Source organism: Ischnura elegans, chromosome 2, assembly GCF_921293095.1.
Source record: "Ischnura elegans chromosome 2, ioIscEleg1.1, whole genome shotgun sequence".
Classification (NCBI taxonomy): Eukaryota; Metazoa; Arthropoda; class Insecta; order Odonata; family Coenagrionidae; genus Ischnura; species Ischnura elegans.
Genome location: NC_060247.1, coordinates 108,892,491 through 108,918,743, shown reverse-complemented (window position 1 = coordinate 108,918,743; position 26,253 = coordinate 108,892,491). Strand labels below are relative to the sequence as shown.

Genomic DNA, 26,253 nt, shown 5'->3' with positions numbered 1-26,253 from the left:
CGGCAGTTTACTATTTAATATAAAAGTAAGTCTAACGGAACTTCTTATGATTTATTTCTCAGGGCAACCATATGTTTTAAAGGATGAAAATCTCTCGATTAATAAAATATTTATTTCAAAATACTAGAGAAAATCATCAATTATTGCGCCACCTTAAAAGCAGCCATTTAACAAATGACGGATGGAATTACATACACAAATTTCGTACGTCAGTTACTTGTTCCGCTTGTTTGTGTTTTGGATTTGATCGTGGGATGATCACTTCTAGCGTTACTGTGATTTCTGTAGTAATGTTTAGTATTTTTTTCCAGTGAACATCTGTGATTTTTAGTGCTAAAATTCTAATCAGGTACATATACTTTCCAAACCTTCTCTTATTATTGGATGACAAATGTATGCTGTGGTAAATTGCAGATTTTCATTTTACAAGGCAATGGAGGAGAAGAAGCTCATCGTAAAATGGAGCGGGAAAGAGTACGAGCTATGCAGCCTCTCAGATTCAGATTCTGTTTTGACTTTGAAAGAAGCTATTCATAAAGAAACCGGCGTTCGCCCTGAACGGCAGAAGCTACTAAACTTGAAGTATAAAGGCAAGTCTCACGGATACCTCAATTTGTCGCCATCAGCTAATGCAGTTACTTAATTGTTAAATGTTGGCATTTAATTATAGGAAAGGCACCTGATGACGACTGTCAACTATCGTTATTAAAACTCAAGCCCGGGTTTAAAATCATGATGATGGGGTCATTGGAAGAGGACATTGCTGATGCAAGTAGTCCTCCAGATGACATCCCTGAGGTTGTGAATGACTTGGACATAGAAGAAGATGAGGTGGCTATTGAAAACAGGGAGGAATACTTGGCCAAGGTACTTACTACAATAATTCTAGTTCCAGATCATGTTGCTATTGACTTACCTTCCATTTGATAAACGTTTTTATATCCGCTGCAGATTGAACGACGAATTCGAGAGTATAAGATAAAAATGATCAATGAACCCCGGCCGGGAAAAAAGCTTCTTGTCCTTGATATTGACTACACTTTATTTGATCATAGATCTTCTGCTGAGTCTGGTTATGAATTGATGAGGCCGTATCTGCACGAGTTCCTAACCTCTGCCTATGAGGTAGTATATGATGTTGTCCTTGGATTACTGATGTTTGTACTTCCTCCTATTTATATATTAAAAAATCGCGATTTTGCTTTCAGGATTACGACATAGTTATATGGTCAGCCACAAGTATGAAATGGATAGAAGAGAAAATGAAACTTTTAGGAGTTTCTTCACATTCGGATTATAAAATTATGTTTCACTTGGATAGTTTGGCAATGATCTCAATACACACCCCAAAATATGGCGTTTTTGACGTAAGTTCTTTAATTTATCTTCTTATTATATTTATATCCATTGAGAGCCTCAACTTGGCTGATCAACATGTTCTTAATCATTGGTGTTTGCATCAGTAAGTCATATCAACATTTTTGTTCACGCAGTTTCAATCGTCAGCTTTTGTCTATGTGATAACAAGTTATCAGCCCTTTTGTCATCAACCGTTGTAATTAATAATGTTATATAAGAGGTCGCAAGCCATAAAGCGCTTACTTTAAGTTGGTCTGTTGATATTCACAATCAAATATCTTTACCTAAAGTGGTACCAAAACATTTTGCTCTCTTACTATCAGTTGTATCTTATAATCATTCCCACAATTATGTGTGGGATAATGTCTCTATCACCACCAATGATTTAATGGCTGGCTTATCCATCTTCTGGACATGAAATGAGTTAACCCAAAGAACACTAGGCTGCATATATATGTAAATTGAATATGAGGTAATTAGCTCTACGGCCTTGACAGATACATAAATGTTTTATTAAATGCTCCAAAAGCCATTACAAGTTTTGTTACAGCTTTTGGAGCATTTTATTTAACATTTATCTATATATATATATAGATTTGAATTTAAGCCAAAGAAGGGTCGCAGCTATTATTCCTAGTACTTCTAATATATAAGGAAGCTTGCTGGAAAACCACTGGCAATTCATGCTGGGATATTATTGCCCATCCACTTAAATTATCAATGAAATGCATCCAACTGCTCCAAGTTACCTAATGGAACATTTGCCATAGCGTTCTTTTCATTATTTATGCTGGTGCATAAAAGTTTCTATGCATGCTTCCTTGGATTTCTGTGAGGCCACTAGGATTCTCGAGAAATTCTCATTATTTCTATAACTCTCTTCAGAATTCACGGTTGTGGGTTAGGTTTGCTTAAAAAATATTAACAAAAGTGTTATTGGTGGAAGGGGAGGGGTAATTCCAACATCCATATTTTGTGGTTGATGTTCCATATTTGAGCTTCAATTTGAGCATCATTCATTCAAGTTTTGCCCTGGGCAAGGTGGTGTACCCTGCGTTTACTTTTGATTTATGATGGAAGTAGGAAAATGGATTATTTCTTCAATCACTGCTACAGCATCAAATACTCTGTTCGTGATAAACAGATTGGAAAATGATGTCCCTACGCTTACGTATCTCTCTGTTATGTGTTTGCAGTGTTCCTCTTCCACCAAATATTAGATGTTATTTGCTATTTTGGAAATATGCATTTTTAAGATTCCTCTAGACAGTGAAATGATTTCCAAGAGCCATTATAATCTCCAATTTTCTCTTGCTGACTCTGGAGATTTTTACAGTTGGCTTTCCTTTCACCTGAATGGCAGGTTATAGTGGTCTTTTGTTACAGCTATGCATCCATTTTCTGGCTAGTTCCAAGACTTTGATAGAGCTTTCATTATCAATTAGCCATCATCTAATGACTTTGATGCCCACCATTAGCATCAATAGTTAAAGTGGAAAGCCATTAATGGTAGTTTCTGTTTAATAGCCACTACAAAAAGCCTGTGTTAAGGTTATGACAAGGGCGGAAGAGCTATAATATTTGGAACCAAGGACATTCCCTTGAATGACAAACTGTAGTAAAAGTTTATGGTGGCCTCTTGTACATCTCATCACAACCATATTTTATTTATTTATTTGCCCAGAGATTGATAACAGCATTGTGCATCAATATATTTATATATTGAAGTGTTTAGGATTGAAGTCAGTATTGACGGATTTTGGTGAGATGGAGTGGACGGTATCTATAATGGAATTCACTTTTCAGCACTTTTCCACTTCTTTATTTTTAAAACACACCACTATTTTCAACTCACAGATCCATCTTCAGGTACAAAACGTACTATACATTCACAGTATTCGTTTCTGGCAAAAAAGAAACTTTCACAGTCAAAAAAGTTGATGTAGTCGTTAAAAAACACTTTTCCACATAACAGTTCTTCACAAATTGGGTTCTAGTCCTTTCCTTTCTTCTCAAAATATGAAAATTTGGAACTGTATCGATGAAGGGCACAGATTAAATACTGCCTTTTTTAATCACATCTTGTCATCAGGTGAGAGTGATGAGGATCTTGACAAGTGGCCGTTCAGTGCAAATTGCACTAGATTTGGGATTTGGCTATTGCTCTTGTGATATGTGGCTTCAGGTTGTTTCAATGAGGACAGCATACTGTCCTTGGAGAGTGGCCTTTGAAATAACTTCCCTCTAGAACGATTAGCAGTATTGGGCTGATACAAATGAAATTTTAATATAAATGCAATCATGGCCGGCCTCGGTGGCGGCAGGGTAAAGTCCTCGCCTGCCAAACCGAAGGTCGCAGGTTCGAGTCCCGCCTGGGTAGGTTGCTCCTATCCAGGGCATGGTTGTGTGTGATAGTTGTTGTTTCATGTTATACCCTCCGATGTAAAAGGCCTTATGAGCTGTTTTCGGGGCGATGGAAATAAATAATAACAAAAAAAAATGGTCAAAGGCTCAGGAAACATCCAGGTCCCCAAAATTTCAGCTTCATTTGATAACAACAGATAATATCCACAACAATGATATTCTGAATGAAAAAGGTCTTTATATGTATTTTATTTAAGGTAGATTATCCTCAAACCTTACCATGAGCAACAAGGATTAGCCATTAAAGCAAGTGAAACCAAAAAGGTACCACAACTGGCACCTTAGTTTCCGTGTGTTTCTGAATAATTTTCCTGTTTCTTCTGTAACTTGATATTTCCAGACACGAACATTCCGTTTGCATTGTTTTTTCCACCAATTGTGCACTAGGTTGGTGACTAAAATCTTTTCTTTGATCATTCAGGTGAAGCCGCTTGGTGTAATATGGGGAAAGTTCAGTCAGTATTCCAGCAAGAACACCATTATGTTCGATGACATAAGAAGAAACTTCCTAATGAATCCACAAACTGGCCTCAAAATTCGCCCCTTTCGGCAAGCTCATCTTAATCGATCTGCTGACACAGAGCTGCTAAGGCTGGCCAAGTATCTCCGTGAGATTGCCCTTCTGGATGACTTCACATCTTTAAACCACAAGCACTGGGAGAAATACAAGCCTCCAAGGGAGAGTCGAAGGGCTCGAGAGCGGGATCGTGAGAGAGAGCGAGGAGGTGGAGAAAGTTAGTGCTCTCAAGTGAACTCACATTTCCTTAATGACATTGGATATGATGAAGATTATGCCTCTCTCTGGAATACCAGCCAATCCATCAGCACTCGACCAGAAACGTCTCCCAGGTCGCTGTTTAACAGTCAACTTTATCTGCAAAGTATTATATTTTAGGCAGCATTGAAATTCAATCCATCTTCTGTTGGTTCATGTGACAATGTAATCTTACTCATTCCATTCTCATGCAATATAAAACATATTTTGCTCTGAATACTGACACTAAAATGTCATTCTCCATGGTGGTATTACATAAAACCTACCTCAGTTACCCTTGTTTCCAAAAAGGTACTGGACAACTTCATTTCAAGAGCACCTTCCGATTATCATTAAAACACATCTTTTAGAGTACTAGGAATAGTTGAATTGGTCTCCAAATTTATCTCTAAATCTTTTCCGGTCAATTGCATCAAGCGTGGATGTGACTCTTTTCATTGTAGATCTGAAACAATTAGCAGGCATTTCAATCAAATATATGTAGGGCAATTTTTCTCATACTTTACATTCTGGAAAGATTGATTCATATTTAATCACTATAAGTCTTACTTTTTGAAAATCTTTTTAGCGAGTCTGTTGTACACTGTATTTTGTGCAGCTTTTACATTTGTTAAAGTGGGATGTTTGGGATTCTTCTTTCTCTTCCCTTTCTCAGGAATAGTGAGGTCAATCCCCGTTTGTCTCTGTAATTAAATAATCAGCATGGCAAACTGTATAACATCATCTGTCATATATATTACAAATGAAAACTCTTTCCTGACATGAAAGCAATAAAAAGACTTTAGAGAAGTCATTTGTACAAAGAAACTTATACAAATTCGTTATAAGAGTCAATAATAATATCACTTTCGAACTACCATCGATTTTTATTTTGATGGAAACACCTCCCCCATTTTTGTGCCTGTTCTCATGTCAATTTTTTGTGCATGAGGTAAGTAATTATATCATTTATAAAACAGCACAACAACAACATTTTTCAAAATTTAACACGGAAAATGAGTTAAAATACGTGAACATATTTTACGCATCTGATAAGCAATTATTTAAAGTAAGGCCTTGAAATGAATAACTTTGAGGGCAGTCACATGCATGGGTGACAAGTTGTTTACACTAAAGAAATTCAAATTCAGAAATTGTTTTGCTTCGCCAGGATGCGAACCCAGATCTCTCTATTGCCAATCAGGTATACTACCAGCTACACTGATTGCTGGTGTATTACTAGTGCCTATAAGGATATTAAAATTTTGGAGTAAAAACCCATTAAGTTTTAGCTTTCTGTCAAGAGAATGTTCAGATATTTATGTTAGGATAATACCAATGCACTATCAGAGTTAAAACTGGATCATCAAATTTACATTAAATAAACCAAATCAAAAGAACTAATTGATAGCTACTTAACAAAATCTATGAGTTCCCCACAGTTTTAAGGAAAATGTTTCATTTCAAAGGAACTAGAAAATACATGCTGGATAAATTTAGTAGTGGTGATGTCAACATTCCCAATGCATAATTAAAACATGCTGATACTGAAAGTTAAGGAAACTGAACTATGGATAGAAAAAAGGCCGAGGATGTGATGAAGATCTCTCAGGTAATGGTCAATTGATCCAACTCCAACGAGAATTTAGCCAAGGCATCTTCATCCGCCTAATCCACCTGGAAAGCCTAGAACTCTTTACTACAACCATGGATGTTGTACAGGAGTTGGAGTTTATAAATCAGAAGGCAGGAAGGTAAACAGAGTGGAATGCAAATTACTGGGAGAAAATTCAAATCATTGTAAGACAGGTAGGCAGAGATTCTGTGGGATCTCCTGGTATTAATGAGAGGCCACAAACATTTTGAGTTCAATTCACCAAAGTATGAAGTTTGCCATGAAAGAATATTTGACTTAGCCAGGATTCGAACCCAGATCTCCTGATTGCCGGTCAGTTGTGTTAGCCAGTTACAGCACCAAGCCGGATGGGCGAACTTCATACTTTGGTGTATTTAACTTTGCACCCATGCACTTGACTGCATACAAAGTCACCTGTTTCTGCAGAGCTTTAAGTTTACCTTGACTTCTTCGGTAATACCATTAATATACAAATGTAGTTTTGTAAACTTGCCAAACGAGAAAGCACTCATGGCTCCACAAGCATATGGGTTGGCCCTGAATTTAGTTCTGAGAGCCAGAGTAGTCTTGGGAGAATGCCAAAGGGGCCTCTTCTTCATAACCCATTAATCAGGGACAAAATATGCGATAGCTGCAAAAACAGAGCCATAAAAGAACTTTGAGCTGTCTTTGGAGAAGCTTCCATCCAGGAGATTAGGGAAAGTGAAAGGTTTATTGCAAGCCAATCAGCTTTGTCCAGGCTCTCAGTGTCCTTGTAGGGGGAGAATGTTAAGAAAGAGGAAACAAGCGATTTGTGATCAAATGGGAATATGCTCTTTCCAACAGCAACTGAAGGAAGATAGAGGGATGATATATCTTAATACAGTTTTCTGATTTCTTGTGGAATTTGGGCTGTGCTCCTCAAGCCCAAGCACATCAATAAAATTATCAATCAAATAATTGCTGCTATGACCCTCTGTGAAGCCCACTGCATGGCCAGATTTAAGTCACCAAATAAAAGCCTACAGACCTAGAAAGAACAGAGTCCAATAATCTTCCCTGCAATCAGCTTCCACGTACTATTTCTGTGTTGAAAGTCTGTGTTGGCATTGATGATTTTTGGAAGTGTACAGATTTCTCCCTTCCTTTGTGAACCGGAAGCTTGGAAAGCAGCACACCTATGTACTTAGTGTCATCCCAATAATTGGTATAGTTATTATTAGAGATGGGTCGAATAGCAGATTTCTCGAATTCGAATATTAAATCATTGCTCGAATATTCGAATACCTCGAATTTCGAATACCTCGAATACTAAATGATGAATGCTGGAATGTTTGACTCGGTTGCCTATGCAGCAGGCAACTCAAGATTTTGGGGAGTAATTTTGATTTACTTTAAAGGATTCGAACAGGAATTTAGCTGATTAATGAATATTTTAATTTTATGGAAACAATTGGGCATATAATTAATTCAACTAACATCGCTTTACCCCCACTTCTGCTGCCAAGTGCTAGCTGACAATCTGAGGCATTTTGCAAAATACAAGCTCTTTTCCACCGGATTTTCTTAATTATTTTCAGTCCATCTATGGGAGTTCTCACGAGATAAGATGAATTGGAATTGCTATCAGGGAGAAACCAAATATTCTGTGAAAATATCCCTTTGTCTGGGACTGTAAAAATAAAGATTTATAGCACCACTCATTAATTGTAACTTGATATATGTTTTCGGAAAAAAATACCGCATCAACTTCCGAGAAGCTTTGCTGCTCATATCGAGTTTCGCCAGAATGCTAGGTCTCCGTCGTATTTTGACATTTATTTCTTTGCGTAAAATGCTTTAATAAACTCAGAAATACGTCGTGTTTGGTCTTATTCTTTTTGAAATTACGCGCACATTACTAATATTTCAATTCAATAAAGGTGTAACATCAATTGACGAAAGTTATCCTTAGACACCTTTTGCGCTAATAGATGACTCATGCAGCGGTTGACCTCCACAGAAATGGAGAACTTCGAAGCTGGTAGGAAAAAAAAGGTCAGTGGGGGAGGAAAGGGAGGGCCGGAAACACGTTTCTATTGTTCTCGTGTAACCCGGTATTTTTTTGAAGCTAAGGTCTTCGTAATATGATCCCTGCGCGAGCTGTGACCTTTTTTTATTTCGAAGAAGAGGAAAGCCTCAGAGGGGTGGGCTAGTGCTGAATGGAGAGGGATACCGGATCTTGGGAAATGCGCTAATGTAAGTATCCCACGGTACTCACACAGCAGTTGACCTCCAGAAATGGGTAACTTCGAAGCAGGTAGCCAGAAAAAGGTCAGTGGGTGAGAAAAAGGGGGAGGGCGTGAAACACGTTTTTATTGTTCTCGTAACTCGATATTTTTTTCGAAGCAGGGGTCTTCGTAATGCGATCCCTGCGCGAGCTGGGACCTTTTGTTTGATTTTGGAGAAGAGGAAAGCTTCAGAGTGGGTGAGGCGAGTGCTGAATGGAGGGGGATAGCGGATCGTGGGAAATGCCCTAAGGTTGCTATCCCACGGCACTGAGGTTCTCCTGGTGGGGGGAATCGGGGATTTTCGGATTTTTTCACCCGACCATTTTCGGTTCCCCTCGTCGAACTCTTTTCACCGCTAAAATCCACGAATTTGATGTAATTCGTCAACTTGCGTAAAACGGCGCTGCGAGCACTAAATGACTACAGTTCTCTACATTTTTCCGAGTCAACCACCAACGACGTGCGTGCGACAGTGTATGACGCGTAATTCAAAGTATTCGAGGTATTCGAGGCGGTACTTTTCGCATAACTATTCGAAACCTCGAATATCGAATACTTTCTAATATTCGAGGTATTCGAGTATTCGCGGATACTATTCGCACATCTCTAGTTATTATCAATGCTATACTCTGCAACTGCTTTTCTTTCTGAGCCAAATTGAAGTGCCGTTGATTCTGTTTTAGTCTCTACATCCAGTTTCCACACAAAGATTTATCGACATTCACATTGGTTTATCATACTCCGTCTGCAAACCATTGAAGTACTTAGCTCTCGCCATCTGGCCACAAAATTTTGACGAAGGAATTCAACTTCCAGAAGAATCCTTAGAAGACCTTCTGCAAATAAATCACTGGGTAAAATATCCAAACCTCCATCACTAATACATGTGTACTTCATGACAATCCCAGTCCTCACCCTGCCCACCTGATTCAAACCTTCTGACCACCTTTAAATGGGATATGTGCAACCATTATGTACCCTCATACATTCTGTAATTCACTCTTAGTGATAATCAATAATCATCCTTCTCAACCAACCTACATATGGAGATTTTTTAGGAGGAAAGCATTTTTCTCACAAAGGCAAAGTGAATAAATGGTTCAAAAAAAGTAGATTATGGTATAGCTTAAGTTCCTTGACATTACAGGTATTGCTCATTCAGAGTGGAAGTATAAATGAGTGCCAGGTATTACCACATATTGGATGGTAAAAGATAAAAATACATACTACGCGTGAGAAGAGGTGGGCCAGCAAAGACTATCAGTCACATTAAGATACATATCCAGCGGGTAGCAGCACAATGCAGAGGTTAACTCCAATAACATTACATTACAAACCCACAAATTCTATCAACTTTCCAATTAAAAAAATTGTTGTGGCCTTCATTTTTGATGACCCTAGAATATTTTTCACTATCCATAACAAATTATCAGCCATGAAATTACCAAAATATGTCAACCAGACTACATATTTACAAATAAATAATAAATATAAAAAGCAGAAGGCCCAACAAAAGGGTTCCGAAGAGATGGCCTCAGTGCCTAGTAATTATGAGCAACCAAAAGTAATGCAAATTACATACCTCTATGTCCCTGAGTAATTCCGGATCTTGCCAATCTGGGACTTGAGGCTTTTCTGGAGGAAGTTTAGGTAGCTTTCCATCTACTTCACAAACATTTCCTTGCTCATCTCTGGCAACAATTGGTCCATGAAATGGGCACTGGGAAAATAAGCAAATAAACACATTATTAAAAATACGGAAAAACTAAAATAATAAAAAAATTGCTAGACATAATTATGGTATCAAAGATAGGGTAATAAAAACAAACAGAGTTTTCTCCTACAGAAAATTTGTATCAGAAACAGACAAGCAAGATAAAAATGTATTAATAAGAAACTTTTAGTAGTTTTAGGATGGAGAGTTGGATATGTACATCAGAATAGCATGTAAATCCAGAAATAGAGGCAACTGAATGCTAAAAATGCTAGTGCCACACACAAAACATTGGGGAGTCTTTGGAAAAATTAGAGAGACTAATTATTTCTACAACATATCATATACTTTAACAAAACCTCTGCCCCATATTCCATTGCCCAACTTTGCCCATTCACATTGTCCAACTTTGAGCAATTGGAATTCCCATAGTTTCCGCTCCCATAATCTGCCATTATTATGTAATGAAGCTATATATATTCCAAACTGTTAGCAGAAAACAAATTGATTATATAGCAAAATTTAAATAAGCAGTTGTATACAATGCAATCCTGTGCAAACTTACAAAAACAAATGACTCATTTGAAAACCAATTACATAGTATTACTGTGTGCTGTATAATGTATTTAATACAGGTACTTAAAATATTCAATTCCAATATCACTAGCATATCCAGTACTGATTGATATTTATATTTGGTGTGCTGGATATTGAGTTTCCTTCGACTAACGAGTTAGACAAAGCAAAGCAACAGAAAAGAGAAAGTTCCTTGCAGCCGTGCACAGATGTCATGATGTGCATTTTGACACACAGAACCATGGCAGCATGTAAATCATGAACTGTAGACTGCTGCAGATTTAGTGGCAACCACGTGGGTCTTTCCTTCTCCCCCTCCCATGGCTGGGCTGCCGGTACTCACAGCAAAACATGCATACAAAAAACAAACTATGTTGACCATGTAATTAGTATAAAACCTACATTTTCTATTTACCTGTATTTCTTAAATTATACAATAAACAACAGTACCAATAAATTTTCAATTGCGTCATTGATTTCCAAGTTAGCAGAGGTTTGCACTGTTTACTTTACAGCTTCTTTAATTTCTGTGGTATTATTTGTTTTACGCAAACAATTAGGAATAGAATCAGTCTCATTTTATCATAACTGCAAGTAATATAAATAAATAAATAATGAAACTATGGGAATACCAGGAGCTCAAACTTGGGCAACGTGAAATAAAGGGAAATAAACATGACCCAAAAAGTGAGTGAAGTTCATTTATCTTGCGTATATGGTTCTACCTAATCATTTCAAAATGTAGGTAAAGATCCATTTACTCATAACATTGATATTTGATAAATATGAATAGATGGCCGGATAAATTCATTTTTGAAAGATCCACAAGATTCCTTTTCTTTTATTCTACAACAAAATGAAACTTTGGCAAAAAGTAGGATATTTTTAAAGGAAAGTTGAAATTGAAAATTCATTATAGAATCATTCTTTGAAAAAATAGTACACAAAACAACTTCAATTATTCACTTCTTTTTCTTACCTTCACACGATCTTTACGAGGGCAAAGTTTTCCAGAAGGAAGAGGAGCACGGCACGTCCACTTGACTGGAGTGAACTTTCCAGAGAATTCTATCACACGTACTGACCCACTCAGCTCTTTGGGAATCTCTGCATCCTCAGTATCTAATGCGGCTGTAGTCCAGATGTTTTGAGCATCTGGATGTGAACTGAAATAAGCATTAATTGCTAGTTAGCTTGGAGGAATACAATAAGAATTTTAAGTGATGTACCGTATAAGCGCGTGTAAGAGGCGCACCTTTTTTCCCAGAAATTGCAGCCGAAAATGGGGGTGCGCCTCTTACACAAACTTCTTATCTTCCCCCCCTCCCCTTCCTCAGTCGCAAGTCCAAGGGGAACTGAGTGGCCTTGGTTTTCAGCGTGAGTCAGTCATCTGAAACTCTGGGTCAAAAACAAGCGGCAGGGAGGGGAGTTTCTCCCTCACTAACGTATTTTTAAAATGCTCCTATTTGCTTTTCTTGTAAGCATCACGCCGTCACATTGCGTCGGTACCCCAGAGGTGAACATGGAAAAGATCGCGCTGGGTTTTTCGCTCCGGTGGGCGTGCTAAATTTACTACCACGAGTGGGCATCCCGCCGCATTTATACTGCATATAGTAATCGCTCATCAAACGTAGAGAAACGCGTAGTTTTGAAGGACATACCTGATTATTAGTCAACATTGTCTTGCCGAGTAATTTCCATTACACTGAGGACCTGATTTTTCAAAAATCATCTTCAGACGTGAATATGAGGATTTTTGCGACTGAAAATTACATATATTGGTGTTAAAACCTGCTGTTTAAAAAATTCGAACGAGTGTGTTCATTGCTGGACTAAATGGTGGACAGAAGAAATCTGAAATGCTAATAAGTGAAGAGCGCCTAAGGAGTGGTCGAGGGGAAGGAGCACGCTCCCTCCCCTCCGTATTTCAAGCTACGAGGGTATTAGCGAAGGAGCAAGGGAAGAACACGTCCGATCCTCAGAGGAAATATATGCCCTATCCTTACTCTGAGGTCCGATCTTGCATGTGACGTCTTTGCCTTCAAAGTGAAGGGGCGAAGGCGCAGCAATGTGATACACGCAGTTTGCATTGCCTGAAGTTTCCAGTCTGTCTCGTCTTGTTTGAATGCGCTTATGCTACGCTTGTTTCTTCCGAAATTGTGCTGTTTGGACAATGTTGAATATTAGTAGCCTTGTTTTAACGATAAATCTTTGTGTAAATCAATTAGAGCTTAAAAAACTCACATGCTGTCAGATATACGTCGCGTTAGGTCTCATTCTTTTTAGAATCTTGTGTGTGTCATTCAATTGCTGAAAGATATTGAGATATCTTCGAGCTCAGTAGGTGACTCACCTAGCATTTGGCCTCCAGAAACTGGGAGAATTGAACCTGGCAGACCAAAAAAGGTCAGTTGGTGAGATGGGGTAGGGATGAAACACATTTCCATTTGTTCCCCTGTAACTTGATATTTTCCTATTTTCCTGTGGGGTATCGGAAAGGAAAAAAAAACGGCAGAGGCATTGGCTGATGGACGGCCGAGGGTGGTTCCGTTAAATCTACGACGTGGTTATTATCCTATGGCGCTGAAATTGCCCCGATTGTGGTCCAATCTCTTGGGAAGGTTCATGCTATGTGCCTGTCGTATTTTGCCTCAAAATTTTCCAAGGCAGCAATTCTGTGGCAATACTCCTGCGACAGCTTTTAAACAAAATTGTTCGTGAGTAGGACTAGCATCGTAGAGCAACGGCATATACGAAGAGAGGATCAGAACTCTTTCTACTCCCTCTTATGCTGCTATTACCGCCGCAGTTATCAAAATTTCCTCTTTCAATTAGTATTGAAAGATGAAATTTCGATAACTGTCAAAATTCCAGGCATACGTCTGCAACACTGCACAAAAGGATAAAAAAATTCCGCAAAATTTTTTTTCTTTATAGCTTCGATGCTCAAAATAGGGGTGGGCCTCTTACACGTGTGCACCTCTTAGACACGCTTATACGGTATAATGAATTTTAAGATCCTAAAAATCATTGTCATTCAACCCCTGACACTGGAATTGACCTTTAAACACTCAGATTTTGATGGATATAGGTATGCATGTTTGCCTTCTCAAATAAAAAATATCACTAGAGGTATTTTTTTTTATTCAAAAATAGCTTAAAGATGTCACCTTTAAAAATTACATTTTTGTGAACAAAATATTTTTGACGTCACATTTGTAGAGGACTAAATGTAACCAGGTGATTAGCTGCTTATTCTTGACTTAAATTCTTTGTAAAATCCAAAAAAAAATAAACTAAAATATAGTTTCAAGGTTTGAGGAAAATGAGGGTGTGGACAGACTAGGCTGAGAACTAGAAAAATCCATTAACAAGTAGGGATGCATACTACAGAAAATTAGCCACAGTGAAAGAGGGCTACAAACTTCAGTTTATACTGACTTCCTTAGCACATTCAGCGTGGAGCACGCCAATTGACATCGTCCCGTCCAAGCCGAGATACGGAGCACGTCAATGGACGTTCTCTGCCGGTCAGATGGGGGGCCTTTCTCCGCCTCCGTACGTGACTAATATCAACTTCTGAGTCTTCTGATCATGTGCATGGCCTTCAGCAAGCTTCCCTCTTTCGACCCGTGTGCGCTGTTTTTAAATAGTAGTATTTGAAAGGAAGTTATGGCACGAAAATCTCTCTCCATTTTTCTTTCTTATTTTATTGGCCGATTCTGACGATGTTCATGAAAATCGGGCAGAAAATCCCGCATTGAATGTGTTAAAATTTGAGGAGCGAGCTCAATAGGAAGATGGAACGGAAAATACAGGGAATGACATCAAGCATGTGGAAAGTAAGTCATTCATATAGTACCTAAACTGATAATTTTCAAGTTAATGATGCCTCCTTAACCTGATTTATTACATTGAATGTGAAAATCTATCAGCAAAATCTGTATTTGTATAAAAAATTCAAAGACACAATGCATTATTTCCATAGCCGAATTTTCCTTAAAAATGCATCCTTATGTTGCTATTACTCCTGAATCCATTGTGTAAGAGGAAACTACATAACTAAACTAAGTTTTGAAGATCTAAAAATCAAACTGTTGGTGATAAAATTGCACATATTTATTTTAGTTGAAGTTGGATGAGATGAAAAGATTTTCTCTGCAGGCTATGGGTGGAAATGTTTAGCCTATAGCAACAATTAACTATGTTATGATTAGATATTAGATGCATGATTTGCTGACTTACGTCATCATGACCGATGAGGGCACCTTCTCATTCTCCCAGTGGTACAAATCAAGATCAAAAGGTACTTTTGGAGCAGCAGCCAGAAGCTTGGATTTTCTAGTCTCCTTCGAAGAGCTGGCTACTGCAGGCACATGTTCCCCACTAGTATTTGGTCCTGATTTTTTGTTTTTGTCAACTTTAACACCTGATGGACCATCTGCCGTTTTCTTACCCTTAGTCACTTTTTCACCCACCATTTTTGAAACTGTTGAAAGAACTGACGTTGGATCCTGTTGACAAAATAAAAAAGTATTGTTTATACGACATTATTCTCTATACAAATAATTCAGTAAGTGTTAATTACTAGGTACATAATTCGATAAAAAGTAAGCTAAGTATATATTTTTAAATTTCTATTTGAGCAGCAGCTAAAACAATGCATGGGCTGAAGAGACCCTTTGTAAAAGTTTATAACAGGAATGAAGAATGGGCAGAAATGTATTCATACAAAGTAAAACTTGCTTCTTTTTTATCTCAGACACACTGTTAGCACACTATGAGCTTTCAATGAGAGAACTGCTTATTAATTGTAAAATCTCAACTTTTTCAATATAAAAGTTTATTGAATATAAGTTGCAAATCCAATGTGGCTTTATAATAACAACCAAAGATTATATGCACATATACCCTTTCAATCTTTAGGTATTAATTAAACAATTTGATAACATTAATTAGCAAATTTAATTTCTTTTCGCCATTTCTTTCAGAGTTCTATGAAAAGATACAAGAACTAACAAAACTGAAAACGTTTTGTACTTGCAACTAGCCACAAACCACAAAAATGAAGTTAAATCCTGAATAAAACAGCATGCTTACATGTAACAACCAATGTAGCACCACAACCACATCAACAAAAGACAGTTCAATCAGGTACTGAAAACCACAGTATGCACCATTTGCAAGCCTCACTTACTTCTGAAATCTCAAGCACCCTCTCACCTGAAGTAGCCAATTATCCCCTTAAAGAAGCCTGCCAGAACCCTACTTAGAGTCACAGAGGAAATTCCAACCCTTCAAAAGGCATGCACCTAAAAAACTCAGAGAATCCTCCTGTGCCACTTGAAGAATTGATAAGACTTAGTAAAGGACCCCTTAAGACTCAAAGATAAATGCAATATGTACTCTCTAACATAGAGTCATGTTATCAACTTCTGATAACCTCAGAGGTAGTCAGAAGTCTTCTTATAAATTTAGATAAGCCTAATTAACACACTAGATGTTAAGTAAAGCTTTAAACTCTCCTTTGGGCATGTCGAAAACTTCTTACCATCCAAAACCAAGAGAGGCTCCTATGTCCCTTGGAGACTAGATGAAAAAATAACCGCCTTAGAGGCATCCACAAGATTGCTAACCCCAATAATTTGTGTATAAGCCTACAAGTGTTCTACTGCAGCGATGATGAGCTTCTTTTCCTTGGCAGAGAAGCCTACAAACATCTTTTCCTCACACCATGAAACAAGTATATCCCTGGACTCCTCATAGAAGAGACTTTTCTCCAGTGATTTTAAACAACCTTTGATATCACTGGAGTTCCAAACCCAAAACTATGAGGCCATTTCAGGGGTTTAAGGAGAAGCATCTTCGAATAAATATGGCAAGAATACCTATACAGGCATCCCCCGAGTTACGTATGTCTCGACTTACGTAAATCCGTACTTACGTAAGCGATAACCGTATTTCAAATGATTACGTTAATTTTCGAATGCGAGCGCGAAGAAGTATATATTCGCTTGTACAACCTATGGTAGAAAAAATATCGAATAGTTATAGTTTTTTTTACGTGCTAAAAATAACAAAGTGATCCATTTTTGTCATTCCTCGAAGGAAATTTCATTAATTTCTGTAGAAAAATCGCTTATAAATCCCAAGTCAATAATCAACGTGAAAATTTGCAGTTCTAGCGATGGATGTGGTGGCGTATGTGGTTGCGCTCATTCCTGTACGATACAACTTGTTATACAGCAATCTCTGAAGCGCCAACGCAAAGGTTCGACTTACGTAAATTTCGACTTACGCATAGTCTGCCGGAACGCATCTCTTACGTAACTCGGGGGATGCCTGTATTACCTTTAAGGTCAATAAAGTTACACAATGAATGCTATAACCTCATATTGTTCTCATATATTTGCAAGAAAAGCCAGATTATCCCTGTTTCCTGACAAAAATTGTAATCCCATCCTCAAAGGGCAAATTTTAAATCCAATTATGTCACTAAGAACCAATCATACCATACCTCTGGATTATTCTCAGGGGAAATAATAGACCATTCAGGCTTTACATCACCCTTGTTGACAATTTTACTTGACTTTGGATAAATACTGCCAGTTCCCTGGGAAGTAGATGGCAATGGCTCAATCACCTTCTCCTCATAGTCTTCTTTAGGCTGAACTTCTTCAAAATCTGAATCACTATCATCTGCAGCAAAAAATTGGTATGAAGAAAGTGCTTCTGGCATGGCTTGGATGAAATCATTTGTATGCTTAATAATAAAAGGAAAACTTGGCTAGATTCAACACTTGATAACAAAATAAAACGTCTCAGGTCTCAGCAATGAATCTTTTATTATTAAAATGACCAAAAAAATGTGATCACCATTGAGTGCCAAGGTCAGAATTAATTGATTGCACTCTATTGAATGAATTTATGCACATAAGGTGCATAATCAAACACAGTTTCCTTCATGTTACACAAAAAGTTTTTTTTTAAAGGCCCAATGATGCCAATTAAGTAAAAAAAAATAGAATCACATTTCAACTTCATTTTTGACATTTGCATTGTAACACTCTCCACTGATGCTATAAACTAATGATTACAGTATGTCCCCGATGATCATATCACCTTAGATATAGTAATTTTGATTACACTCGCACTCAGTGATTCAACCAGAAGGTTTGGATGCATGAGGGTAGAGCTCACTCCATATTTAGCCACAGGTGTGTTAATATCAAATATTTTGGGGAGGGGGGCTAATTTCTTCCCATGGGCCATCTTGCACCCAGAAGATTTTATTAAGGAGGGTCCGAAGGCTTCACTTGGGATTTGAATCCAGGACCCTTTGATCAGTACCCAATCTCTCTACCCACCAGGCTGCTATACTCCCAATTTTGATTTATACTCACAAAGAACAAAGAGGGAGTGATTTTAAAAATGTTTTTCACAAAGAGCCTAGTGATGGAAGAACTTCATTTTATACTTTTATAAAATATTGGGACAGGCAGACACGTGTTAATAAAATTATACACAGTAAAACCTGCATTATACAACCACTGATAGTTCTACAGAAAAATGGTTGTGATGTGGGGTGATTGTTAGACAGGGCTGGATAGGTATGGATAGATCTGTTCTTTCAATACTTGCAACTATAGAGGACTGGATGGCTAGATTTAAAAAATTGAATCTTGTAGCTGTTTGAGTTTGAAATGCTGTGTTAAAAACTATCACTATCAAAACTTCCAGACTGAACTTGAAGTGATAATTTTTAAAGCAGTTTTTTAGTTTTTAATTGAAATAGTTGTTGTATTTTTATGTGGTATGCATATGAATAGCATTTTGGGTTTTTAGTTCACTTTTGTGTTGATTATTACACATTCAGCATGAAAAGAATTTTTACGTCAATGAACGAATCTTTCCTATTATATTTCATTCTATTGGATTTTCTCATTTAGTTTAATTGCATTCAAAATTTTTTACTAGTATGAAAAAATTCAGCCTCAGAACCGTGGTACCATCTACACATGTCTGCTTCCTAGTATGTAGCATTGTCTGACAATTGTAAACTATCTCATACTTTAAATCCAACAAATGCCCACCAGAAAGGATGCCTTGATAGATGTCGGCCTCGGTGGCACCGGGGTAAAGTCCCCGACTGCTAACCTAGAGGTCGCGGGTTCGAATCCCGCCTGGGTGGTTTGACCACCCAGGCGTGATTCATGGATGGCATGGATGTATGTGATTGTCAAACAAGTTAATTGTAAGAAAGGACTATGCATCTAGTCCTAAATTCGCTTGTGAAATAAGGACGACATTATTATTATTATTATTATAGTTAATGAAATCAAATAACTACATGTCTAGTTAACAAGTAGGGTTGTGCAAGTAGTACTTTTTGATATCGAGTTGAGTTGAAAACTACTCGCGAGTATCGATTTGAGTATGGTAATTTCTGGACCAGCTAATACAACTATCCATACTCCAACATATTCTCATTTTTCCAATCTCCTTCTAAATTTTATATTCTGAATGTTTATACTGATATAAAAAGGACAAGATAATGAGGTTAGATGGATGTTAATTACGTCATAGTTTAGAGACAAATGAAAATTAATGTCTTAAAAGTTCCATAAGCACTTCTGAAATGAATTTACCTCAATAGATATGTCGACATTTTAATTAATATATGTGCCCTAACTGCTCAGACAAACCCTCAGTAAAGGCATTTACACAGTTGTAATAAAATTCATATGCATAAATGAATCACTTAATATTTGATCCTTTCAACTTCTCATGCAAGAAAAAACAATTGTTCTACATTCTCAGGCATCAGGTTTTGATGTCTACATGTTAACAGCTTTACTGTGAGCAGAAAATTGTCTCTCACGACACATTTTTGCGACTGGACAAGCACTTTCTTGCCAAAATTTCAATATTTGGGAACCTTGGGAATTTTCATTAAAAATTATATCAGCAATTATAATTGATATTGAATCTTCATGGAATTTAAGTGGATGCAGCAAACAAACTAAAGAACTAAGCTTTAGTTTTGTAGACCATAAAATATTTTCCTTTCATTAACCTTAGCAAATTTTTTTCTAAGATCAAGAACACTAGTGGAACAAAGTAATATAAGAAAATTAACACCCGAAATATGTAGTACTCAAATACACTAAAATACGGCACCACTTTTGAAATCAAACACCGGGAAAACTGGCCTTGTCTGCTAAAACCTAAAAGTTACATATTTTTCCATGGAATTCTTAACAATTTTTACGTATTCTCTCAGCATTTGAGTAAAGAAAGTAGGGTATAATAGAATTGCATGAGAAAGTATGAATGAATGAAGCAGCAGTTCACTCCGCATACGCCACCGGGTCGGAAGACGGTCTGTCGGCATGGCTGACGAAAAGGTATTCAGCGACGTCGACTACTATAGTGCTAGAATACCACGTAAACACCAAGGTAAAATTAAGAATGACTTATCGACTTTAAGAACGTTATTATTACATGGATTTCATGAGGGCATCTCTTGTGGGCAGTTTTCTGAATTTACAGGTCTCGACAGCTCTATGACTAACACAGTAGATTCCGGTTAATTGGGACATATTGGGACTTGTGCACTTTGCCCCAATTAAGCGGCTGTCCCAATTAGCCGAACTATCCTATATATGGGCATAAACAAACGTTAAAATGATAGAAAGAAGACTAAAGAATGTTTATAATGCAACATAAGTTTATCAAACTATTATTTTGATTAATAAATCAATGAGTTTAGTTAATTTATTATTATCATTTTTAAGAATTATAACAATTTAGTGAAAAATATTTTTCACAGACTCGTGCGACGCTGAATGAATGTCTTTCACTAAGTCCTATTAAAGAAAAGTCCTATCCTCTTGCGGATAGTATAACAACAAGAGCTTTCAAAATAGGGCAAGAATAGGAACATTTGTGAAAAATAAGAGTTAATCAAAGGAGGAAAATATAAAAAATAGTAATCTGAAAACAAAAAAAATTAATTTCATCGCGAGTATAGAGTCTATGTCACCGACTCATGGCCCAATAAAGCGACATTCTGTCCCAATTAAGCGGAGAATACCCTGGGATATTCCTCTATTGTGTTCTGCTCTTCAAGATCTGCCCCGATTAAGCGGCTGCCCCAAGTAACCGGTAGACCCATTAAACAGAATCGACTGTACTACTCACTCGACTTGACATTCATAATGCTACTCGAAACACTCGAGTCGAGTTCCAACTATTCGACTAAACTCAAATTTTCGAGTATGTACTCACACATCCCAGGTAACAAGGAATTGGGAGATTACAGTATATATTTTGTCTTCGAAATAGATTTTTCCTCTCTATTCACTAAAAATTATTGTATGAACAAAAAATCCATGGCACGGATACAAAAAAAGGGCAAAGAAAGCTCCTCTTTGAGCTGAGCTTTTCCCTTCTCAACCAAATTTTCAAATAATCCAATAAATAAACGCAAGGAAATTTTTTATGGCTTGTTGCACAATACATATATGAATTTCATTTAACAGAGCAATTATATAGTATTATCAGAGAAGAGTATCCTTGGTGTATACAAACGGAACAATAAAAGTTGTGCCAATAAAAGCTATTATTGTTTTAAATAATTATTCCTATGGTCTTCCACATTATAATGATTTTGTGGGAATAACTCAGAATTGGTAATAGAAACACATTTCAAATAAGCAACAAAAAACTTACCTGAATCGTCAGTTTTTAGTTTCTTTGCGGGCAAGTTCAGCTCTTGATACTTTGTTAAAACACTCTCAATGGAGTTTTTCAAAAAAATAAGGCTCTTCAGTTTTTCAGCATGGCCTATAAAAATAAATTTCCTGAGATGTAATGGAATATGTATATACATAGATATGTGTAATCTCTATTATATTTCCAAAATTCCACGCTTACTTGACTTAGTAAGAATCTGAATCCACTTCTTTACATCAACCAGATGCCTATTACTTAAAATTACAAATAAATCTCTCGCATTCTCTGCCACAACAGAATTTTCTTCAGTTACTCGAAGGTTTGCAGGCTCTGCAAGTTAAATACGTTAATTGCAGATAAGTGAGGCATTCATTCACAAAGAGTAAGATTTAAAAAAATAGTTCAACCAACCATATACATGAACTTCAAAAGAGTAAAAAAATATCATAGATAGATTAATGATTGCACAAATTAATTTTTAGGAAAAATGTACTGCATATTGCATATTTACTTGGGTTTAAATCAATGGTGATACTGGCGTGAGGGTTGAGAACACCATATTCCCTCAAATTAATATTTCCATCCAAGCCATATTCAGAGTCAGAACTTGATGACATGGAGTCATCCTCACTTTCTGGTTCCATAAATTCCTCATTATCGAGCTGGTCAGTTTCAGTTTCACCTAGTGATGCATGATTTGGACTTGCGTGTGTTTTCTGTTCATCAGATTGGATAACACTGGATGTGTGAGGCATCTCCTTTGTTTCCATTTCTTCAGGAGTATTTTCTGAATTATCATGGCTGGTTCCAGGTCTGCCATCAATAGATTTTTTTATTGAAGTAGATGGTGCAGCATCATTCCCAATGTCAGTATCAAGAAAGAAATCCTTTGGATGAGGGAGCAATAGAGAAAGACAGTTTTCCATCGAGGTCAGAGTCTGACGTATCTCTTCTTCATTTTCTACAGACAAGAAAAAATACATGTTATTTTACATGCTGATAAAAAACAACTGCAATGGGATACTGGAAAAATGCACTACCTTCAACCTCTTGTAGAATCTTTTTCGATTTAGCTTCCAAAAATTCCTGTTTCTTCCTTTCAATCTCTAGCTGCCTTTGGTGTTCAATAGAATTTTGCACAACCAGCTCTCCAAAGTCAACCTGGGATGATTGAATATAACTTGTTTCTTAAGCCACTTTTACATCGGAGTTTCAAACAAAATGTTTCAAACTTTTGTCTGAAACAATCGTTTGAAACAGTTGTTTCTTACAAAGGTTTGAAATTTTTGTTTCATGGTTTTTATTTCCATGTTTCATGAAAATGTTTGAAACACTTTCGATCTTAATCACTACCCTGATGACAGCATGGGGCGACGAGTCATCACGGGAGTGGTAGTGGAGGTAGAAGCACGGGGGAATAGCAGGGTAAATGTTTCTGTTTCATGTTTCAATGGCACATAGTTACCGAAACAAGCATTTCAAACAAAAGTTGGCAACATCCTTTGATCATTACCAACTTCAGGTGGAAACAAAAATTTCTGTTTCAAACACTGAAAAACTGTTTGCAACAGTGAAATGATTCGTCTACTAATACGCATTTTTGAGATGTTTTCAATTTTTATTTGACATACGTGTTTCAAACTCCAGTGTAAACACGGCTTTAAGGTTCAATCTTAAGGTAAATGTGTCACACATTAAGACATAGACGAGTAAACATAAGGAGAAGGAACACCCAGTAGGCTCTGTTTCAAAATAATATTTGAAGGGAAGAAGGCAAAATACAAAGAAACACTTGAGATGTGAGTTTCATCATTAGTGGGAATGTGTTTTGAGTGAAGATGACTAAACACTAGGCCATTTTATGCAGTCAAATTGCACCTAACAGCATTTCAATGGGGTCCATTTACAGAAGTTTTACGGTGCCATACTACCACAAATAATCAGCACTCTAACGTACAATTTCGATTCATCTTATAAGCCTATAATCAGAGAGCTAAGTAGGGCTATATCATGAAGAAGACACAGAGTATCACTAAAGAGATAAAGCGATACTTTTTGTTACATTGAGATGTAATCACGCTGAGCACGTAAAAAAAAGAGGACAGCTTTGAAAAGATTTGTGGAAGACGTTTTGGGAGGAAGATAGGGAATGCAGGAATGAAAGTGCAATTGTGTGGGAGAATAGGGTGGTTTTCTATTATTTTTTATTGCCTAAATCAAAAGATTATTACTCCTGGAGTATGTATTTCAAGCTATCACATTTTTAAATGACCATATCTATTTTTTGCGATTAAATAAAAAGTGAAAATTTTCAAGCGCACAAAAACACGCCGGCTAAGTAGGAATGATGGGAAAAGTCCGTGTGACGTATTTCTGGTTCCCCCTGCCGCCTTGTGAGGTGACCTTTGGGCGAGGCTTGAGTGCTGATACAATGCAGGCTGCTTGGAGGTAGGAGGTAGCGCTTGGCTTAAATAAGGATTATTAATACCCTATCAAACGAAGGAAACTTTCCGAACTTAGGTATTTTTAAAGTGTGATTATTAAGAGATGTTTCCCTGAGCTCTGTGCCTCATGCATGCATTAGTAATCTCAGACGATGTAAAACTCCTACCTACTCGTATAGAAACTAGGTCCCTCTGACGTCACACGGAGTGGAATCGCATTGGCGCCAATCTGGCCTTTTTCAAATGAGGTTAAAATTGACCATTGCCATTCGTCTAAACTGGGATTTCTAAAACCAAATAATAGGGTGGTTTCCTATTATTTTTTTATTGCCTAAATCGAAAGATTATTACTCCTGGAGTACGTATTTCACGCTTTTAGATTTTTAAATGACGATATCTATTTTTCGCGATTAAATGAAAAGTGAAAATTTTCAAGAGCGCGAAAATGCGACGCGCAAGTAGGAATGATGGGAAAAAGTCCGTGTGACGCATTTCTGGTTCCCCCTCCCGCCTTGTGAGGTGACCTTGGGAGAGGCTCTGAGCTCTGATACGACGCAGGATGCAAGCGGGTAGCTGAGTACCATGCTATCTGGTAGCGCTTGGCTTAAAAAAGGTTTATTAATACCTTATCAAACGAAGAAAACTTTCCGACCTTAGCCAGTTTTAATAGGTTATTATTAAGTCATGTTTCCCTGAGCTCTGTGCCTCTTGCATGCATTGGTAACCTCAGACGATGTATAACTCCTATCCTCTCGTGTAGAAACTAGGTCCCTGTGATGTCACGTGGAGTGGCATCGCATGGGCGCCAATCTGGCCTTTTTCAAATGAGGATAAAATTTGGCCCTTGCCATTCGTCTAAACCGGTATTTCTAAAACCAAATAATTTGTGTATTATGAATACACTAATGGTGAGTAACGAATCACAATCAATGCCTTTCGTTTTCTTCGATGAAGGAAACTACCCTATTTGTATATTATGAATACACTAATGATGGGTAAGGAGTCGCAATCAATGCATTTCGTTCTCTTTGATTAAGGAAACTACCCTATTCCTTTGTGAGCTATGGGTCAGCGAGTGCCAGATGAAGTGAGGGGATCAAGAAGCCAAATCATCTTACAATAGAGCACCCTGCTAGGTACCTGAAAAGCCCATGGTACAAATTATTTATCAGCCTCTAAAACACATTTCTAGGACCATCCCTGGGGAAATAGGAGTACAAACATCAAAGAAATTGTTACCATTTTTAGACTTTATTTGACTATTGATATATATGATGAGAGAAATCTCGGGTGAATAACGGAATTTACCTCATCAAAATGCACGTTAGTGAGCATTACTATTCTTTAAAGCTAGGTTTAAATACATCTCAACGCATAAAATAATAAATTACCTGAAAGCAATTCTTCAAATACTTGTATGCTAAACTGAGTTTTTTGTAAGCACTGCCATACTTTTGATTCCACTCGTGTACAGCATGCAGGGCCTTCTTTTTCATATTTTTAGCCGCATGGCTTGGAAGAGGAAGTGGGTTGTCTTCATTGATTCCCATAGTAAGCTCCATATACTGCCGCATATCACTGAGCAGAAGCTCCCGGAAAGCGTGTGATCTCCTATGAAAGAAAACATCTCTCAATCGAGGACAATTCATTCCGTGATGCAACTATCACGTGAATTTTCAAAGACAAGAAAAAGGTACATACCTAAAAAAATCATCAATGATCAGGAAAGCACTATATCGGACTTCAGCATGATCCTTTTCCAACTGATGCATGACCATTTGGTAACTTTTTCGAACGTAGTCTTCTGATTGCCTGAAATATTCAGTATTTAATGAATCACTCGACCGAATAGACTATACAAATACGAAAAAGTCTTGTCCGGCCAGCAAGAGTAAGGTTTTTCATTGCCAATGGAATAAATATTAATGAGTTATAACCTTTGAATGCACAGTCATCACTTGCATGGTTGAAATGGCAATTGTAATGAGGATGTTATACATATAAGTATATAAAATAGTTGGTGGTATCATACTTGCAGAAATTCCTCAATGAAGATATCAGTTTCCCGTCCAATTCCTTCTGCCCAGAATGCGTCAACTCTTGGATGATTGACTTAATTTGGCCAGAGGGTGATGTATCCTTCACAGCTTTTTGTTTTCGATTGATGTCAACTCGTTTCATTTTCACTGACGTATTGCAACTCATTGTTGTTTAGACTTGAGATCCAATTGATTTATATCATGAAAGACGTTTAGTTCCAAAGATTATATACGTTTAGTTCTTAGATTTTCAGTGCGCCGATTACGCTCTTCATTCACATAAATCACGAAAGTCTTAATAAACTGAGACTTGAAGTAAAC

At 37.2% G+C, this 26,253-nt stretch overlaps 2 protein-coding genes across 4 annotated transcripts; one reads left to right on the top strand and one right to left on the bottom strand.

Moving 5' to 3' along the window:
- The first annotated feature begins 205 nt into the window (after positions 1–205).
- Positions 206–4,775, top strand: LOC124154330 (ubiquitin-like domain-containing CTD phosphatase 1). The gene is made up of 6 exons (XM_046528001.1): positions 206–349; positions 431–590; positions 671–867; positions 952–1,125; positions 1,209–1,367; positions 4,205–4,775. Exons 2-6 carry the CDS (start codon positions 434–436, stop codon positions 4,520–4,522), a joined length of 1,005 nt encoding a protein of 334 aa, XP_046383957.1. The 5' UTR covers positions 206–349; positions 431–433; the 3' UTR covers positions 4,523–4,775.
- On the bottom strand, positions 4,566–26,098 carry LOC124154329 (UV-stimulated scaffold protein A-like). 3 transcript variants are annotated; one of them, XR_006863877.1, is made up of 14 exons: positions 25,926–26,098; positions 25,595–25,705; positions 25,285–25,504; positions 22,490–22,610; positions 21,961–22,410; positions 21,651–21,779; positions 21,447–21,560; positions 17,230–17,411; positions 14,958–15,226; positions 11,692–11,878; positions 10,005–10,142; positions 5,108–5,241; positions 4,825–5,003; positions 4,566–4,657 (listed from the first exon to the last, which is right to left on the bottom strand). XR_006863877.1 is itself a non-coding variant. In XM_046527999.1 (13 exons), exons 1-13 carry the CDS (start codon positions 26,096–26,098, stop codon positions 4,913–4,915), a joined length of 2,319 nt encoding a protein of 772 aa, XP_046383955.1. In that variant the 3' UTR covers positions 4,775–4,912. The 3 variants fall into 3 exon arrangements, 2 of the variants coding, with proteins under 2 accessions (XP_046383955.1, XP_046383956.1); XM_046527999.1 differs by lacking the exon at positions 4,566–4,657 and having other exon boundaries at positions 4,775–5,003; XM_046528000.1 differs by lacking the exons at positions 4,566–4,657; positions 4,825–5,003; positions 5,108–5,241; positions 10,005–10,142 and adding an exon at positions 10,207–11,081.
- Between the last annotated feature and the right edge of the window lie 155 nt (positions 26,099–26,253).